Source organism: Emiliania huxleyi (assembly GCF_000372725.1).
Source record: "Emiliania huxleyi CCMP1516 unplaced genomic scaffold EMIHUscaffold_89, whole genome shotgun sequence".
Taxonomy (NCBI): domain Eukaryota; phylum Haptophyta; order Isochrysidales; family Noelaerhabdaceae; genus Emiliania; species Emiliania huxleyi.
In genome coordinates this window covers 242,035-260,375 of record NW_005195368.1, presented here as the reverse complement: position 1 = coordinate 260,375, position 18,341 = coordinate 242,035, and the positions used below count along the sequence as shown (strand labels likewise).

At 62.9% G+C, this 18,341-nt stretch overlaps 6 protein-coding genes across 6 annotated transcripts in view; 3 read left to right on the top strand and 3 right to left on the bottom strand.

Moving 5' to 3' along the window:
* Window positions 1-2,369: 2,369 nt before the first annotated feature.
* On the bottom strand, window positions 2,370-2,567 carry EMIHUDRAFT_48369 (hypothetical protein; the record flags this gene model as incomplete). The annotated part of the gene is made up of 1 exon (XM_005757997.1): window positions 2,370-2,567. A coding segment is annotated over one exon (198 nt), but the record flags the coding sequence as incomplete, so codon positions are not given.
* Window positions 2,568-5,018: 2,451 nt separating this feature from the next.
* On the top strand, window positions 5,019-6,147 carry EMIHUDRAFT_220070 (hypothetical protein; the record flags this gene model as incomplete). Its single annotated transcript, XM_005757996.1, has 5 exons — window positions 5,019-5,282; window positions 5,387-5,527; window positions 5,668-5,742; window positions 5,824-5,937; window positions 6,034-6,147. The coding sequence occupies 5 exons, from the start codon at window positions 5,019-5,021 to the stop codon at window positions 6,145-6,147; spliced, it is 708 nt and encodes a 235-aa protein (XP_005758053.1).
* A 750-nt stretch (window positions 6,148-6,897) lies between these two features.
* Window positions 6,898-11,519, top strand: EMIHUDRAFT_220069 (hypothetical protein; the record flags this gene model as incomplete). The annotated part of the gene is made up of 9 exons (XM_005757995.1): window positions 6,898-6,946; window positions 7,020-7,186; window positions 7,304-7,571; window positions 7,666-9,152; window positions 9,453-9,561; window positions 9,891-10,033; window positions 10,122-10,151; window positions 10,231-10,790; window positions 10,838-11,519. The coding sequence occupies 9 exons, from the start codon at window positions 6,898-6,900 to the stop codon at window positions 11,517-11,519; spliced, it is 3,495 nt and encodes a 1,164-aa protein (XP_005758052.1).
* A 2,488-nt stretch (window positions 11,520-14,007) lies between these two features.
* EMIHUDRAFT_68953 (hypothetical protein) lies at window positions 14,008-14,298 on the top strand (the record flags this gene model as incomplete). The annotated part of the gene is made up of 1 exon (XM_005757994.1): window positions 14,008-14,298. A coding segment is annotated over one exon (291 nt), but the record flags the coding sequence as incomplete, so codon positions are not given.
* A 1,740-nt stretch (window positions 14,299-16,038) lies between these two features.
* On the bottom strand, window positions 16,039-17,870 carry EMIHUDRAFT_220067 (hypothetical protein; the record flags this gene model as incomplete). The annotated part of the gene is made up of 4 exons (XM_005757993.1): window positions 16,039-16,497; window positions 16,569-16,613; window positions 16,955-17,107; window positions 17,310-17,870. 4 exons carry the CDS (start codon window positions 17,868-17,870, stop codon window positions 16,039-16,041), a joined length of 1,218 nt encoding a protein of 405 aa, XP_005758050.1.
* A 285-nt stretch (window positions 17,871-18,155) lies between these two features.
* EMIHUDRAFT_107278 (hypothetical protein) overlaps window positions 18,156-18,341 on the bottom strand; it is a gene marked incomplete at both ends in the record, with an annotated part of 2,309 nt that continues 2,123 nt past the window's right edge. Inside the window, one exon of the mRNA XM_005757992.1 lies at window positions 18,156-18,182. Coding sequence (XP_005758049.1) covers window positions 18,156-18,182 — 27 coding nt within the window. The remainder of the gene's footprint in view (window positions 18,183-18,341) is intronic.

Sequence of the window (18,341 nt, the reverse complement as noted above, 5' to 3'; positions counted from 1 at the left end):
GCGTTCCGCCTCGGTGCGTGACCGCCTCCGCCCTCCGCCGCGCCCGCCGCAACCTCCTCCTCCTCCTCCTCGTCGCTCTCGTCGCTCTCGTCGGCCGCCTCTCCCCTCTGCTCGCCCTCCGCCTTTCCCCCCTCCTCGCCCGCCTTGCCGCCCTCCCCCTCCTCGCACCACGACGCGCGAGACGCCCCGAGCAGCGCGCAGCCTCCATCTAGCCCGACCACCAGCGCGCCCGCGCAGTGCGCCTCGTACACGCACGAGACGCTAGGGTGCTGCATCAGCGCCGCAGCGCCGCCGTACCCCTCCAGCAGCGACCCCGCAGCCCCCGCCCCAGCGTCCTGCCCCAACGCCCTCCCCTCCTCCACCTCCTCCAGCCCATCGCCGTCGCCGTCGCTGTCGCTGTCGCTCGCCACGCCGGCCCCGCCGCCGCCGCCGCCGCCGCCGCCGCCGGCCGACGCGGCCGCCTCCGCAACAAAGGGCCGTGGCACGGCCGGGTCGTCCGCGAGGGCCTCCAGTAGCAGCACGCAAGCGGCGCGCACGTCGGAAACCTCGTCGTCAAGCAGCGGCGAGCGCACGGCGCCCGAGCAGTGCAGCACGCGCCACTCCAGCGACGGAAGCCGTGCCGACAGCGCGCCCATCAGTGACAGGGCCGCCGCGCTCGCACCCGCCGGCGCGCAGCCCCCAACCATCAGATAGACAGCGACCAGCCGCGGGGGGCGCACCTCCCTCGCCGCCGCCGCCGCCTCGCCCGCCGCCGCCTCGCCCGCCGCCGCCTCCTCGCCCGCCGCCACCTCGCCGGCGGCATCAAAAGCGCCGCGCCGCAGCGTCCGCGCCGCGCGCCGCAACGTCCGCTCCGCCGCGGCGCGTGCCTCATGCCTCAGGATGGCGGGCAGCGCGGTGCGGCAGAGGAGGACGTCAAGCGCGAGAGGGCTGAGCGGCGAGGTGAGCAGTGCCACCGGTGGGAGCAACACTCCGAGCGGGCCAGCACGCACGCGCCGCCGCGACGCCACCTTGCCGCCCGGCGGTGGCGCGACGGAGAACCGGACCACGAGGTCGCCCCGCAAGCACGCGCCCTTGGCCGGCGACCCTCGCAGCGGCAAGCCGCGGCCGGGGACGACCGCCTTCAGACGAGACGCGGCGAGAGTGAGGCAAGGAGGAGGCAAAGGGAGAGGCGAGAGGAGGCGAGAGGAGGCAGGGCGGCGAGGGCGAGGCAAGAAGGAGGCATGGGAGAGGCGGTTTGAAGCGACTACCTCCCCGAGCCCCGAACGGTCGAAGCCGAGGGCGGCCGCCAGCGTGTTGCCTAGAAGATTCCTGGAAGGGTGCTGGAAGGGTCCTAGAAAGTTCCTAGAGGGCGGCCGCTAGCGTGTTGCCGGTGGCAAGCGCAACCTTCCCGTCGATGGAGAGGACGAGAGCGCCGTAGAAGAGGCGCTCGGCCGGCACACCCGCGCCGCCCGGTCCCTTGTCGTACAGCCACACGTCGTCGCCGAGCCGGGCAAACGTCTCGTGCGGCGCCTGCAGGACCGGGTCCGAGGCGGTTCAGAGGAATCTTCCCGTCGTCGACGCGGGCGAGCGTCTCTTCGGCGCCATTGTCAGGCAAAAGACGAGGTCTGCGCGGCCGGTCGGCCCGACGTTGCCTACGCGCACTCAAGATGTGTGGCAGCCCGGCTGGCTCAGCATCTTGTGTCGTGTGTCTGTCGATGTCTGTGTCGCTCCCGCGTGGCCGTCTTCTGCCTCGCTTTGCGTCCCACCCATGCCGCGCTGGTGCCCCGTCGCTGGCCACCCTGTGTCCTCCCCTCTCTACCGACGTCGCCTTGGGAGCGGTGCCAGTAGGTTGCGCCTTCGGGCTCTCCGCGGTTCACCTTATGGGGAGATGTGGGGAGATGTGGGGAGATGTGGGGAGATGTGGGGGGCTCTCCGCGGTTCACCTTGAGCGTGAAGATCTCCTCGCGCTCCACCCGCTCGTACTTCGTCCCCGCAAAGTACGAGCGAGCAAACGGCACGTGCAGCCGAGCCCCCTTGTACACCTGCTCGATGCAGGGTAGTAGTCGGCGTAGTCACCGCTGCCTTTTAGTTTTGGACGACCGGGTGCCGGTCGTAGTCCTTCGGCCGTCGCGCCAGGTGTGCGAGCTAGCCCGGCGGCGTGGAGGTGTGCTGCAGTCCCTCGCCTGAGTGTGCTGCAGTGTGTCGCAGTCCCTCGCCCGAGAGTGTGCTGCAGTGTGCCGCAGTCCCTCGCGCATTCCCCAAGGTCGTTATCCGAGACACACCTGCTCGATGCTGACCGGCACGTCCACGCAGGTCGGAGGCGGCTTGTCGCACTTGCCGGCGTCGGCGAGGCCGGCGTCCTCCGCGGCGGCGCGCTTGTCGCGCTGCTGGTCGTACACCCGCCGCGTCGGCAGGTCGATCAGCACTGTGAATGCGTCCACCACCTCAAAGTAGCGCGCCTTTGCGGTGGCCGCCTCGGCGTCGGTCTTGCCGCTCTGCTTGTCCGGGTGCAGCTGCAGCGAGAGGCCCTTGAACGCCGCCTTGAGCTCGCCCTCGGACGCAAACTCCGAGACGCCGAGCCGCTCGTAGTAGTCGATGTACTTGTCAAACGGCTTGAGCTGCTTGTATGAGAGGTCCATCGCGTCGGGCCGGTAGGTCGGGTCGCGCTTGCGCCGCTCCTCCTCTCTCGCGCGTGCCTTCTCCGCCTCCTTGGCCAGCGCATCCAGCAGCTTCTTCTGTACCTCGGGCGAGATCTGTGGCGCCGTTCGCTGCTGCTGCGCGGGAGCAATGTAAGGGCTGAGCCCGGTGCTCTGCTGCTTGCGCGCGAACTGGGCGTCGTAGAGCTCGACAGCGTTTTTCGGAGGCATCTCGAAGGAGGCCTTGCCAGCTGCGACGAGCTCAGGTGCGAGTCTTTCGACCGTCGGGGCAAGCGGGAGGAGGGCTCGAAGCCGGGGGCCTCACAGTGCCGATATTCGGCGGTGGTGGGCCAGATTCCTACAAGAATGAAGAAAGTTTCGTAGGCGAGTTTTTGTGTGAAGAACGCAGAGAAGACTGCGAAAAGAGATAGGAAGAGGCAGACTCCCTAGGGTGGGCGACGGATAGCGCATCACACCCCTCTCCTTAAAATCCCTGTGTGGTGGCGGCGTGCCGTCCTCCCATCCCTCCCTTGGGTTGTCTGTTTTCTTTCTTTCTTTCTTTTAAGAACGCAGAGAAGAGGGAGATAGTGGACCGACGGACGTACGGACACATGTGTAAGAGCGCGCACGAGTGGGTGTGCGAGCAATATCGAAAGACAGTGAGGCCAGGATCGCACACGGCAGGGGTGGCGGGACGGTTGTGGAGCGAAGTGGCAGTAGCCAGCCTCAAGCATCGATGGGATAATAAGATGAGATTACCGGACGAGAACGGGGGGAAGGACAGGCGGGCGACATTTGACGACGTCGGGGATCACAATGTGACGACCAAAACGATCTTGGGGGCCAGGGTGAGACAACAGGTCGGGGTGCCACACGGGGCACACCACAGGCGTATTCTAGAGGGGGAAAAGAAACGGGGAATGAGGGGCCCCGCCACGAGAAGTGCGTTCTGGGGATGCAGAGCGTGCAAGGCGGCTAGGGATGAGGCCACAAAAGAGGCGCGCGAGGCAAGGAGGAGACGCGGGGAACTGGGAGACTGGGACGACTGGAAACAAGAAGACAGTGAGCCACCACAGGCGTCGTTGGCGCACATACTGAGCGGCAGCTGCGCTGGAAATAAGGAAGAGGCGCGTCACTTCATGCGGAAGCTCGACAAACACACAGCGAGGGCGACAGCAAGAGTTGAACGGGAGGCGCCGGACTCAAAAGACACCGCCACATTCCTGAGACGAGCGAGGGCAGCCTCCTTAAAGGCGAAAGGGTCTAGATTTGGAGCGCTCGCCGAAGAGGAGTACGACAAAATAGCGCCCGTGATTGCCTGCACGCTACCCGCACTCACGGACTCCATACCCGAAAGAAAGAGAAGGGAGCTCGCGGGAGAGGTGACGAGTGAACTACAGGTAGTGGGGAAGGCAGCCTCGATTGCCATACAGACATGGGTGCGAAACAACGACAAGACCAAGGCACGGGCAGAGGAACGAGAGAAGAATATAGGGTGGATAAAGCGCCTGTTCACGGCATGGAGGGTGAGCCACACCGAACGTACCGAGCGAAGAGCCGAGCGGAAGGAGGACGGGGAAGATGACTCCGAGGAGGACGAACCAGTGGAAATCCAGTTGTCAGATGTCACGATGCATCCGAAGGGGACCCCAGCGCCGGCATCATCCGTAGAGGCACGAGTGTTCGAAGAGAGAGTGGACCTGAGCAACAACATGACCTGTAGGCAAATGATCGGAGTGGGAGTCAGAAATGTGGTCCTTGCGCGAGGGGAGCTCGATAGACTCGAGGGGCCAGGATACGCCGCGAGGAGGACGGAGTTGCGCCGAAAGGCGAAAGAAGCCGCGAGAACAAGGGACCGGCAGGCGGCGGCGTCGCAGGACGAGGCAGAAGAGAACGACGCGACAGAGGAGGAAGTGACAAGGGAGAGAACGACGAGGGTGGGACGACCGCGAGGTGGCATGAAGGTTGCAGCGAGAATCGGCGAGAGACTGCGAAGAGAGATAGGAAGAGGCAGACTCCCTAGGGTGGGCGACGGATAGCGCACCACACACCTCTCCTTAAAATCCCTGTGTGGTGGCGGCGTGCCGTCCTCCCATCCCTCCCTTGGGTTGTCTGTTTTCTTTCTTTAAGAGTGCGTAAGGCGGGATATTCGGCCGGTGGGCCAGATTCCTAAGAATTTTACAACAAAACTCCCTTGCTTGCACGACATAATAAAAGATTAAAATCCCTGTGTGGTGGCGGCGTGCCGTCCTCCCATCCCTCCCTTGGGTTGTCTGTTTTCTTTCTTTCTTTCTTTTACATGTAAAAGAATTTGTAAAAGCGTGAAGAGAAGGCGTTGAAAGAAAGGCACGCAGGTGGCACCGCCATCCTCTCGCTCAGACCTCAGCTGCCGGTAGAGGTCAAATGACCGTCACCCGCTCTTGCAGCCTGCTGGCGTTGCTCCTCCTGCTCCCGACCGAGGTCGTCGGAATGGCAGTTCGGCCAAAGCTTACTGTCTTTCGGACCGGTCCACAGCTGCGGCCGCCTGCTCGAGAGACCCCCGCAGCAGACGCCGGCGCAAGAGACGTGATGCTCAAGCTGTACGACATCTCGAGCCCGCCGCTCGTCTCTGCCTTCCAGGCGCTTGCATTCAAGGAGGGCTTCTGGTTCCCCAAGCTTAGCATCGGAGTCGGGCGGTCCTGTTGGTCTTACGACGGAGAACCGGAGGCTCTCCACCCTCTCTCCTCTGGCCCCTCTCCTCCTCCTTCACGATTCTCTCGCCCTCATTCCAGGAGACGTACGATGGCATCCTCGAGAGAGTGTCGGGAGGCAAGCCGCTGCGGACCATCAACTGCGGCCCGACCAGCAAGTCGGACGCCCAGATCGCGCAGATCATCGCCGAGATGGGCGCCACCGACTACACGCAGGACCGAGTCCTTGCACGAAACTGTATTCATATGATCACTGGCCTTGCAGTCCTTGCACGAAACTGTATTCATATGATCACTAGCCTAGCGGACAGGCTCGGCGTATTCTGATGAGACCACAGAGGGGCGAAATCCCGCCCCTGCAGGACGAGTACTGCTTCTTCTTTCGAAACTGCAACCACTTTGCGCTGGATCTCGCGGAGCGGCTCGCCGACGGCGGCGTGCCGGCCGAGCGCCTTCGTCCTACAATTTCATGACGAGAGAACAACAATAATTAAAGCTCGTGCAATGATGGGGTGTAGGAGGCCGACGCGGCCTTCATTGACGCGCACGTACTCCACGAGTCAGAGGCCATACTGAGCGACTTGCCGCTCGGCGCCCTCCAGCAGACGCTCACGCGGCAAATCACGCGGCAGGTGCCCATAGATTAATAATTAATTTCCCCATATGCCCCCCCCCCCCCCTCCCTCGCCGCAACCAACACCTCCCGTCAGCATCGCAACTTATCGCAGGTCCAGCTCGTGGTGATCAAGTCGTGGCGCAAGGAGTGGAAGCGCCAGCTCGCCGAGTACGAGGAGGAGCAGGGCATCCCGCTCGAGGAGCGCAAGGTGTACGCCAAGCAGTGACAGATGTGCGGGGGTGGTGTGCGAGTGGGGGGTGGGGCGGAGGGGGGGGGGTCGGGTGTGTGCGTGGTGTGTGTGCGGTGTGTGTGCATGTCCACATCTCCATGTGAGAGAGTGCCGAAGAGAAGAGAGAGAGATAAAAATAGATAAGACCTCTGGATCCTTCTATGCTTTCATATAGTTGATAGTCGCCGTGACATGTGTGGTTCCAAACTTCCATCATGCATCAATTTCACCCAGACAGAAAAGTCCACAGACCACACGGAACACGGTTGTCGGTTGGTCCGTCTGGGAATGTGGAAAGTCGCACATCATTTTTGCTGGCGGAAGCGATCTCGAACACGACCGGATCCCGGCTGGTGGCGGTGCGTCGCGCAGTATCAGTAAGCCAGCTCTTGTTGTTCAGGAACTGCTCCCGCGGAAATGGCCCCTCAGAGGGCGCGATGTGCGTCGAGCCCAAGTCCGCACCGCCACGCATGTGAACCCGTGGATAACTTTTGTTTAATAAAGAATAACAATAATAGTGTGGGAGGTTGACTGAAAATGATGTATGAGTATGTAAAGTCTTAATTAAAGAGCCACATACAACGAAAATGCTCTGCACGGGTGAGTCACGCCGGCGTCAAAGGAGCGACGTGCGACCTGTCAGCGCTTGATCTCCGATCTCAGCGGCGTCGAGTCGTCTTCTCCGACGCGCGCCCAACAAACAAAGAACTCTCGGACTCGGCCGTCCCAGCACATGTGCGTGTGCATATGGCTTCTGCTCTCGGTGGCGGCGGCGGATACCGGGCAGCCCCCGCCCGTGGCGACGATAGTCATCTCGCGCAACGGCCAGCGCGTCCCCTATCCGCCTCCGCTCACCGACCTGCCGACAGGAGTGACAGCATGGACCGAGCAGCGGCTGCCGACTGCGGCGGCATGGAACATGTCTGAGACTGACTTCGCGCAGCAGGGATTGACGGGTCGCGGCAGAACGCTGATGCGGCACATGGGTGAGTATGTGGCGGCGGCCGAAGCGCCAGCGAGCCGCTGCGGCGACCTCGTGACCCAGATCCTGCTCACAGACAGCACAGACCACAGCCGCATCTCGGCGCCAGACTCTGCACACTTTGCCCGCGACCGCTCGGTCGGCCGTCCACCACCGCCGTGGCTCGCATAGGCGGAGGAGTTCGTCGCGGGATTCGTGCCACCCGAGTGCGCCGTCACCGCACCCGAGCCCGAGCTCTACTCGCCGCTCCTCGACCACTTCGCAGACGACCGCTCTCACGAGGGAGAGTTCGCCCAGCTCGGCTGGCCGTGCGGCGAGGAGGCTGACGAGGCTGAGGTGGAGGCGGCGATCGGCGGCAACTTTGAGGCGCTGACCGACTCGGAGCGACCGCTCTTCGATCTGCTCAACACCGTGCTCGACTGCTGCAGCCCAGATGTCTGTGCCAACCATTCTCTGCCGCCTGGCAGCGGCTGACCTCGCGCTGGGGACCGCGCGTGTGGCGCCGCCTTACCGATGGCCGCGGTGAGCTCTAGGCTGTACCATTGCGGACCTGCCGTACAAGTGGAACGGCAAAGCATTGGACGGCTACTTTGAGGGCCCCTTTGAGGTGGCGGGCTCCTTTTCCGAGCTCTTCATGATGCAGATGCTGAGCGGCGTCGAGGCGGCGTGGGGAAAGCTCGAGAGACCTCAGGTGAAGGCTCTCTACCTGGTCGAGGGCCGGCGAACATGGCTCGCCACGCGCTGGGCGGGCGCGCGTCGCTGGGGCTCGCAGGGGCTCGCGCATGTCCTCGCGGTCTTCGAGCAGCGCGTCACCGGCGTCAGGCTCGAGGGCGTGCGGCACCCGCTCGATGCTCTCGATGCTGGTCGCGACGTCTTCGTCGGCATGTTCGGCTCGCGCTTCAACCTGCTCTTCTACCAGGCGCTGCTTCACTCCAACTGGCTGGCAAGGGATTGGGACATCAACTCGGCGCCTCCTGGCTCGCACATTGCCTTTGAGCTCCACGAGACCGTCGGCGCGAGCGGCATCGCCAACCGCACGGTGCGGGGCGTCTTCACGGCAGCCTCGATCGACCAGATGGAGAGACAGATGCCGTTGGCACCGCCCGCCGACCCGCCCGGGACCTCCGTCTTCCTTCGGATGGATTGGGAGGACTTTCGCCTGCTGGTGCTCGGGGCGGTAGACTCGAGATGCGTCACGTTTCCGCTGAGGCGCGAGATCGAGCGGATGAAGGAGGGACCGACGGTCCCGCCGGAGGACGACCTGCGCCTGCCCGACCTGGCCTCCCTCTACTTTGCGGACGCAGCGGAGGGCTGGTCGCAGGCCGACTTTGAGGGGGCGCATAATGAGTGGGAGTCATCCATCGCCGCTGCCGCAACCCACGAAACAGCAGCCCACGAAACACACTTGCAGACGACGCCGGTGCCGGTCCCGCCGCCGGCCACGCCTCTGCAACTGTGCAGCCCGATCAAGGCAGCTTCTGGTGTGAGCGCAACCACCACCGCGGCCGGCTACACGCACATTGACGCAGGCTCATGCGAAGATTACGGCTGCCGCGCACCAGCCACCGCGGAAGAATGCCTCGCGGCTGTTGACGGCGGATCGCCCCTGTACCGCGCGCCAAAGCGGAGCAGGGGCACCGACGGTCCGTACTCGGCCTGCGACTACAAGGCCTCGGCTGCGCAGGTGACGTGGCGGGAGGGGCGCTCCGCCAAGTGCGGCGAGGGCAAGTACCCGTGCATCTGTCTCTGCGAGGCCTGCCCTGGCGGCCTGCCGTGCCCTCAGTGCGGAGAGGCGGCCTGTGAGTGCCCCGCGCTCTTTGCTCCAGACAGCCACCCCCACACGACTGGCAAGCTCAAGGCGTCCATCGAAGAGGTGATTGAGCAGATCGAGGATGACGGTGGCAGCAGCCCGAGCTCGGCGAGCTTGATCGACGCCAGCGGCGACGTGGAGAGCAGGGCGGCCCCGCCGGCGACCCCGCTGACCGACGCCACGGTGGCGGCGGCGCTCGCCCTGGTGGCGGTGGGCGCATCCCTCCGCCTCCTGCATCGATCGAGGCGCGCGACCCCAGCGGTGCGCGTGCAGCCTGCCTCGCCGCGGAGACGAAGGGTCAGTCACTGCACGCACTCGTACTCATCGATGAGGGTGATGAACTGATTTGTTTATGGCGCGGCGCACGCCCTACCCGACCGGGAAAATGAAAATTGAATGTCGTTGGTTTGATTGCGACCCGCCCGAACCTCGCACGCGCAGGGCTTTCTTTGCGGTATATACCTGTGTAGTGTGTGCGTGCGTGTGTGTGCGCGCGCCAGTGTGGGATAGTGGGGCGCGCACGAAGTCGCGCACGTCTCGTGCCGCTTGGAGCATTTGGAGTTCGCCCGTATGCCTCTCCGCCGCCTTCTCGGCGCGTGCGGCGGCGCGTGCGCCACACGTGAGCCTGCAGAGCCCTGCTCTCTACTACCACGTAGTCGTCGCCCCTGCACCTCAGGCCTCACTCACTCACTCAGGCGCCCGCCCGCCCCGCCGGCCGACAAGCACGAGCCCCCACGCGTCGCCGCAAGGCCGCTCGATTTGGCCGCCTTCCGCCCCCCTCAATGCTTGCCGCTCGCCCCCCACCACCACCCACCACACACACACACACACACACACACACACACACACACACACACACACACCACTCATATTTACAACTCAAGTCCTCTGGAAAGCAAGCATTTTTCCAAAAGGGTCAATGGTGTCGAGTTCGCCGTCGAGGGGCAGGGACGTGTCCAACGATCGCCGCCACGATCCCCTCGCCGATTCGAGGTGGCGTTGCTGGCTCTGTGCTGGCGATGCACAGGTTGCTCCTCTACGCTCTCGTTGCCATGAACGGCGGTCCCTTCTCGACCGACCCAGTGTTGCAAGTGGACTACATTTCACCTCTTCCCGATGCTCTGCGTCGCAGCCTCATGGCCGTCCACGCATCCGGCCGCCCATCTGTCTCGAGAGCAGATGGCGCGCCTCGCCTGGTTCCTCCGTGATGTGCGGATGGCACACATCGGCAGCTCGAGGAGTTCAGCCAGGCGGGGTCGCACCGCGTCTTCCTTCACTCGGCCTAAAGTCGGGCGGCGCTGGGATCAACCTGCAGACGGCAAACGTCGCGATGGTGCTCGACCCGTGGTGGAGCCCGGCCATCGAGCGGCAGGCACAGGACAGGATCTGGCGGCTGCGTTCGCCGTACGACGAGATCTTCTGCTACTCCTTCCTTGCTGGCGAGACGGTCGACGAGTACGTGCAGGCGAAGAAGGAGGAGAAGGAGGAGATTGCCGCAGACACGATCGAACGCGTCGCCGACTGCGCGCCGCCGCTCTCCGATGCTGCTGGAGGGAAGAAGGGCGAGCCGGCCGAGCGGGCGGTGGTCAAGCAGCTTTCCGAGGCGGGATACGACAGCAAGGCGCCCGCCCTCCAGCCGCACCAGACGTTTGGCGTGTGCTGGCTGGTACGGCAGGAGGCCGGCGACAACCCGCTGGCGAAAGGCGTGCAAGGAGGGCTGCTTGCCGACGACATGGGACTGGGGAAGACGCTGCAGCTCCTGTGCACGATTGCACTCGGCGGGTCGCTGCCGACGCTCGTCATCTGCCCGCTCGCAGTCTTCAACTCTTGGGAGAAGGACGCGGCAAGGTTCTTCCCCACTGCCATCACCGTCCACCGCTCCACGAGGCGGGCAGGCTGAGCGCGGGGGAGCTGCAGAGGATGCAGGCGGCGGCGAGCGCGGCCGGCAGGAAACTGGTGCTCGTCACCAACTACGAGACGTTCAGGAACCGGGTGGCTGCGCTGCAGGACATCGCCTGGGAGCGGCTCGTCGTGGACGAGTCGCACAAGCTGAACAACCGCGCCAACGGTATCCTGCACCTGGCCGTCAGTTCGGCTCTGACGCCCGACGAGCTCAACGAGCGGGCAAAGGTGGGAGGGAGGGAGCTGGACTGCAAGATCCGGTGGTGCGTCACAGGGACGCCGGTGACAAACAAGCTGGAGGACTGGACCGCGCAGTTGGCGACCATCGGTGCGACGGTGGCACAGCAGGAGGTCATGCCCACTCTGGTGGGTAGCGACGCGCTGCACGGGCTGGCGCTCCGACGCACCAAGCTGGGCGTGAAGGCGGCGTCGGGTACCAAGCTCCCCCGCTGCTTTGTGCGCGCGCACTGGTCGGCGCTGCCGCCAGAGGAGCAGCAGAAGTACTTCGAGGAGCTCAGCAAGAGCGGGGGGCTTGGAAAGTGGGTCCGCGGCCGCATGCTCACCACCGTGCATGCTGAGAAGAAGGAGAGCAAGGAGGAGAGCAAGGACGCGCCCTCGGCCACGGCGTGGGTGCGCAACGAGACAGGGCGGCTGGCGCGGCCAGGACCGAAGTAGCAATGCCGACGCGCAACATGCACATGCTACATGTGCATGTGCATGTGCATGTAGGGTCGCAGAGATATAGAGAGTCAGTGTGAGACACGGACATACGGTGTGTGTGTGTGTGTGTGTGTGTGTGTGTGTGTGTGTGTGTGTGTGTGTGTGTGTGGCACGGTACAGTCTACAGCCTACTTTACCCCAAGCCAGCAAACGCACCAACGTACAAGCCACGTGCGATTCAGTTCACGTCTCATTTCTTTTGAGACAAAACACAACTCGTGGACATCCAAATGTGAAATGTGATTGTGTACTAGTAGCAAGTAGGATTTGCCACTCACGTGTCACGAGCGGAGAAAGTCGGAAGCAGATATGCGAAACACGCGGCACGTGGTGAATGAGGCACGTGAAAAAGAACCGTTGACGTGGTGCGCTGTATGTATGTATGTAGAAAGATGAACAAACAGTCAGGCTCGGACTGGACACCAACGCGGTATGGGTGGACGCGGGACAGATGATGACGACACGCACGAGCAACACACAGACACAAACAAGCTCACAAGACACACAGCCAGCGTGGCTGCCACACACCCTTAGTTGGCAGGTAGGTAGGTAGAAAGGTGAAGAACAGCCAGGCTCGGACTGGACACCAACGCGGTATGGGTGGACGCTGGACAGATGATGACAACACGCACGAGCGACACACAGACACAAACAAGCTCACAAGACACACAGCCAGCTGGCTGCCACACACCCTGAGTTGGCGTACACATAACTCAAGGCCACATCCTCCCTGTCGCCCCCCCCAGCACTCCAAGGTGCCAAGAGAAACAAACAAGGGCACAACAAGCAACAGACAACAGGAAGTGACATGTGAGGCTAGAGCAGCATGCTCCACCTCTAGCAATCTCTCCGGCCGGCGAGGCACGGACGAGACCGTGTGTGGGGTCTAAGTGAGGTGTCTATGGACGCTCTCCTCACGGGCTAGCTGCCTGCAGCTAGCCCTAATCTCGCACTCACGGACAGTGACAATCAAATGGGTGAGTGTTTGCGAGCAGAGGCGCGTTGGCGTCCACAGCGCTGTGCGCAGATAGAAAAAAAACTGCGCTGTCGAGTGGGGCCCAAAGGTCGCGCGAGCTGATGCCGCTACTGAGCCTCCCCGCGGACCTGCTGGCGCGTATCCTTGCGCGCTTCAGCCCCGCTGAAATCGCTCAAGCCGGAGCAGTGTCGGGCTTCTTCACCGAGTCCCAGCCTCCGCAGACCGCGGGCGGTGCGCGCGAGCCTTCGATTCTCGTCCAGGCTCTGCAGTTGCGGGCCGAAGAGCATGGCTACGTGCTTCCGGTGCTGCCTTTTCGGTGGCTGTGCTTTGCGGCCATGCAGCACGAGGCCAACCCCCCGGCGAGGCTGGCGGCAGGCGAGACACACAGCCTCTTCATCGATGGCGAGGGGCGGCTCTGGTCCTGGGGCAGCGAGGAGGAGGACGAGGTGCTGGATAAGCGGCCTGGACTGCTTGGACACGGCGACGGCCGCGCGCTGCAGCTAAAGGTCCCTACCCGGCTGCTCGGAGGCGAGCACGTCGTGAGTGTGGCGGCGGCCTCAGACTTCAGCCTTGCGCTCTCCGCCGACGGATCGGTCTGGAGCTGGGGCGCTGGATTGCGTTCGGTCCGCGGATCGGCAACGTTGGGTCACGGCGATGACGTTTCCAACCAGCGGCGGCCCAAGAAGATCGAGGCCTTGGCAGGCCACCGGATCGTCGCTGTCTCGGTAGGATGGGCTGGGCACAGCCTCGCTGTCTCCGCCGACGGCACCGTCTGGAGCTGGGGCGGAGGAGACGGTGGCATCTTGGGCCACGGCGACGAGCAGGACCAGCCACTGCCGAAGAAGATCGAGGCTTTGGCTGGCCAGCGCGTCGTTGCTGTGTCAGCTGGGGGACACAGCCTTGCCCTCACTGCTGACGGGGCCGCTTGGTCCTGGGGCGGTGGGTCACTTCTGCCCAAGAAGATCGAGGCCTTGACGGGGCGGGACATCGTGGCTGTGTCGGCAGGCGACACCTTCAGCCTCGCTGTCTCCGCCGACGGCACCGTCTGGAGCTGGGGCGGAGGAGACGGTGGCATCTTGGGCCACGGCGACGAGCAGGACGAGCCACTGCCGAAGAAGATCGAGGCCTTAACAGGGCAGCGCATCGTTTCTATCTCGGCTGGGGGCGACTCCGGCGTTGCCGTCACTGCCGACGGCGAGGTTTGGAGCTGGGGCGACCTCAACGAGATCGGGCCGCCCACAAAGGTCAAGGGGCCCAAGGCGGCGCTGCTTCCACCGCGGCCGCCTTCCTCCGTCTACTTCCACTTCGTGGCCGCGCGCCGCGCCGACCTCAAGGCGGCGCACCCCGACGTGGGAGTCGCGGACCTGGCCAGGATGATGGGCGAGGAGTGGAAGGCGCGAGCCTCCTATCCACCGAGCCGCCGTTCCCCCCGGCACCGCCGTGAACCCCCCCCCCCCTCTCCAGGCCATGTCGGACGAGGACAAGGCGCCGTTCGAGCGGGCCGCGGAGCAGGACAAGCAGCGATACCGCGCCGAGTGCCTCGCGGCGGGCATCGAGGTATCGGACGTGGTCGACGCGAAGCCGGCGCTGTACTATTACCTCAAGTCGCAGCGCATCGCCATCGCCGAGGCGAACCCCGAGGCGGGGCCAGCCGAGCTCATGCAGATGATGAGGCAGAACTTTGCGGCGCTGTCGGAGGAGGAGCGTGCGCCCTTCGAGGAGGAGGCTGCTGCAGACAAGACGCGGCACGAGCAGGAGATCACCGCCGAGGCGCCGCCTCCCCCTCTCCACACCCTTCCCCGCCCCGCCCGCGCCCCACTGAGAGGTTTGACCCTCCCCCTCGCTGCAGCGCGCCGCCAGGGCGGAGAAGGAGGCCGATGGAGCGGTCGCTTCGGAACGGCTCCCGTCCGAGGCCTCCGCGCCCATTGCCAAGCAGGCCAAGGAGGTGCCAGCAAACGCCACCACTCGCCCGCTGCCCCCACCGTCCGTGCGCGCACCCCTCGCTCTCCCGTGCGCCAGCCAACCCCATGCCCCCTCTCGCTCTCCAGGCCGACGCCTTTGCCGGGCAGCGCGTCGTCGCTGTGTCGGTTGGGTACTTCCACACCCTCGCTCGCACCACCGACGGCGCCGTGTGGAGCTGGGGCGCAGCCGAGAATGGCTACGGTGTTGGCCGCTTGGGCCACGGAGATGACACCCTCTCCCACCAGCGGGTGCCGAAGAAGATCGAGGTGTGGGCGAGCGAGCTCGACTCCGCCAACACCTGCAGGATGTCGGCTCGCTTGCAACGGCTTGCGCGCGTTATCCGGTATGGCAACGCCGAGATGGAGCCGCCCGACTCGGACTTCTCGGAGGAGAGCGACTCGGACTTCTCGGACATCGACTGAATACTGCACGGGGCAGCGCCGCCGCTGGCCGGGGACGCGGGGAGATGGCACATGCGCTCGTGTCTCTAGTGAGGCGGGGTTGTGACGCTACGGGGCGCTACGGGGCGTCATCGTCGGCTGGGGGCATGGCAGAAAACGCAGAATGCACAGCGGAGGCGCAGATATATATCATTTTCGTTATACGCTAGCTGTAACCCTACTCCACTGCATTGGCGCATGGCGGCGCCTATGGAGCGTGTGGGGGTAGTCATTGTGTTGGCATCAAAACACAAAAGCGGCAAGTCCATTAGAGTGAAGATACTGGTTTGATGGTACTCCCGCCAAGGGATCGGCTACTTACACCGCCCTTCCCTGCAGCGAGCCCCCTCCGACCCACCCGCGCTAGGTCTCGGGTTTGACGCATGGGGTCACTCCCGCGAAACTCGTGAACTAGCCGGGGCAGTCGGAGAAGGGGCAACTCCGTGCACTGACGGTCGGCCGCCAGAAAACACGCCTGCGTGGATCGCGTCACACCAATCCTCGTCCCTCGCTACCCAACGCGGCCAAGGGATATCCACCTCGAGAACCTCGAGAACATATGCTTTCGCGGCGGCTGCGGCCGCCCTTCCCGCCGCCACGGAATCTTCGACGCCTGATTTCGGACCACCCTGTGTGCGTATATGTGCCGACAGGAGTTCTGTGTACTACTACTAGCGTTCTCAACGCAAGCCGCCCAGCGCCCACACACAGTTCGAACTCCGGTATCCATAGCTCCCACCCGGTGGGTCATAACCTCCTGTAGGCGAATGGCGAGATCTTGCTTCTTGGCGGACAGTGTCTTCTCAAATGTTGGTAGTACCACAACAACCGTCTTCGCTGACTCTTTGTGTGCTGTGTCGTTGGTTTTGAGCATATCTTGCGCAGTGGAACTAGCTTTCGTTCGGGCCACGGACCGATGGAGGTGCTACCACAGAAAACCTTAATAAAATGTGTCTTGGGATCCGTAACACTCAATCCACAATCAACGCACTCAATCGGGACCGACCCACAAACAAGTTCGGTAAACTAAAGCAAGCTATAGATCGGTCCGTAAGTGCCTAAAGGTGTCACATTATATCTTCGCGGCAGCGTGCTTTCACCAACCAAGAAGCCCCTCCCCCGAGACGGCTGGAAAGTCCAGCGCCCGCGCCCAACTTCCTGGAGTCCCATGCATCAGGGTAGTGCACACGTGTAAATAAAACGCCTGCTGCTGATGTGCCTCAAGAAATTCGTGTGCCGCAGCGAGGGTCCAGTCCGGGTTGTGCTCTGCGAATGGCTGACGCATATTCTGGTCGTAGACATGTTTCGCCCAGGTGAAGCCGTATGTCCGCCGGATGATCTCCCGAGCAGTCAGCTCATTCCGGCAGAAGAGATTGCTCATGCCTAACCGGTCGCTATGGTTCGCGCTGGAGTACTCAAGCAGCTGCTCTTGCGTCCACAAGGGCCCAACATGGAACTTGCCTGTAAAGCCCGTGGCATAGCCCGCATCCGCCAAAAGTGCACCGGTGTTCGACCGGTCGTGTTCAAGCGGGACATTGAACTGGTTGGGCATAGCCTGGACCTTGTGTAATGGGTTTGGCACACCAAACTTGGTGCTACTATTATGTGCTGGAGGTGAGAAGTCACTTTCACCACGGCAGACAGAGCTATAGCAAGAGGTGCCATATCGCCCTGTGAGGAAACTGTATAACGATGGTGCACACAGTGGGTTGGACTACGTGAATGCACGATCAAAGACGAGGCCCTCTCGTGCTACCCTCTCCAAGTTGGGTTGCGAGCCCGCTGCAAGCCCCCCTGGGTACACGCTCATGTTCACACCATCGTAGTCGTCAAAGAGGAAGCAGAGTATATTTGGCCTCCTGGAAGCTTCTTCGAGTGTCGGGGGCATAGCCGCCTTGAAGCAACGGCACGCCGCACGTGTGAGAACGAGAAAAAAGGGAAGGAGAAATGGATGCGGAGAATAAAACTGGCACCTGTTGCTTGCTGCATAGGCTGCCTGCTTACTCTCCAACTTCGGTCATTCCGCCGCCCCTCCCTTGCTCCAGATTCAAGGCCACCTTCTCTTGCGCGGGATGCGTGGGCGGCGGCGGGTAGCTGGGCTGACAACATCCTGCAAAGCCAAAGTTGCGGCCAAATCCAAGGTCGCAAGTCGTAAAGTGCTGCGTCTGGTCCGTGACGGACAGCAAGTGACAATTTGCGGTCAAAGTATTGTGAACATGGCCCGTGGTGGTATGCTCTTGGATCCATCGTGAGGCTATTCTTCGTCATCTGAGATGCTGGTGGGGCCGATGGTGGCCAGGGGGGCACGTTGGAAGGTGGCAGCTGATCTCGGAATATTGTTCGAACACGGTGCTCGTCCCAGCGCACCCTCCCACCCTGGCTCGCGAACATACGAAGACAGCGAAACAGGCTGTCCAGAAAGCGGTCGGTGACGACCCAGCAGTCCACGAACGTCTCCCCCTCTGCGTCTACATAACTGTTCATGAAGCGATGGGCAACTTCGCCTTGAACACTTGGAAACCCCATCCAGCGATGAAATCGGTTGACATCAGCCGAGCTGTTGAAGTATGGCGGGTCTTTGCCATACTGCTCTTTGCACAGGGAAGCTTCTTTGTCTTGGTTGCACGGGCTGACGCCCCGCCCTGCAGAGCCAAAGGCCCAGAGCGATAAGTAATGATCACATGGCTCTCGCACGCTGCCCAGCACGAAGAATTGTGCCTGCTCTTCTCGCCCCGAAAAGCATTCCTCATGAACCGTCGCCCAGCAATCTGGTGTCGCGTTCAATACGCTGCTGCAACGTTGACCGATTGCTAGGTCCAAGGCTGCATACACGCTGCCCCCACCCGCTTTGGGGTTGTGGTTGTAGAGGAGCAGCTTGCGTGGCGGCTCACTCCAGCGAGAGTGCGGCAGTGCCCGGAGGCTGCTCATATTGTGGGGATGAGCATGTTTCATTTTGTGGCAGTACTCCCTCATGCTGGCGCTGGACGAGTGCCGTCGCGTCGATCTTGCATGCGCGTGCTGCTCTTCCCCGAACGGGCCATGTCTGGCTCTCCCCTTCGTAAGTGGTATAGGTAGCTTTTACGAATAATAGGAAGTGAAGGAAGTCTCTTCTACTAGCTTACTTCCTTAAATAGATAGAATCCGGGCCTAATGGCCGACGCCTAGGGCGTCTCGAAACGTACGTAGGGCTACTACTGATTCTCTGAAACGTACCTACGAGAGTCCGGAGTCCGGACGAGCCTACGGGGGGACGGGGGTAGGGAAGGGTTAAGGAACCCTCTCATGACAGGCGAGCTAGCCCTTGTCAGTCCCATTCCCTCGCCTGGCACCCCCTCCTACTAGAGCGGTACGTGTCCTTGACTTCTAGTCCTCTGCCCATATGTGCTACTCTGACCATCA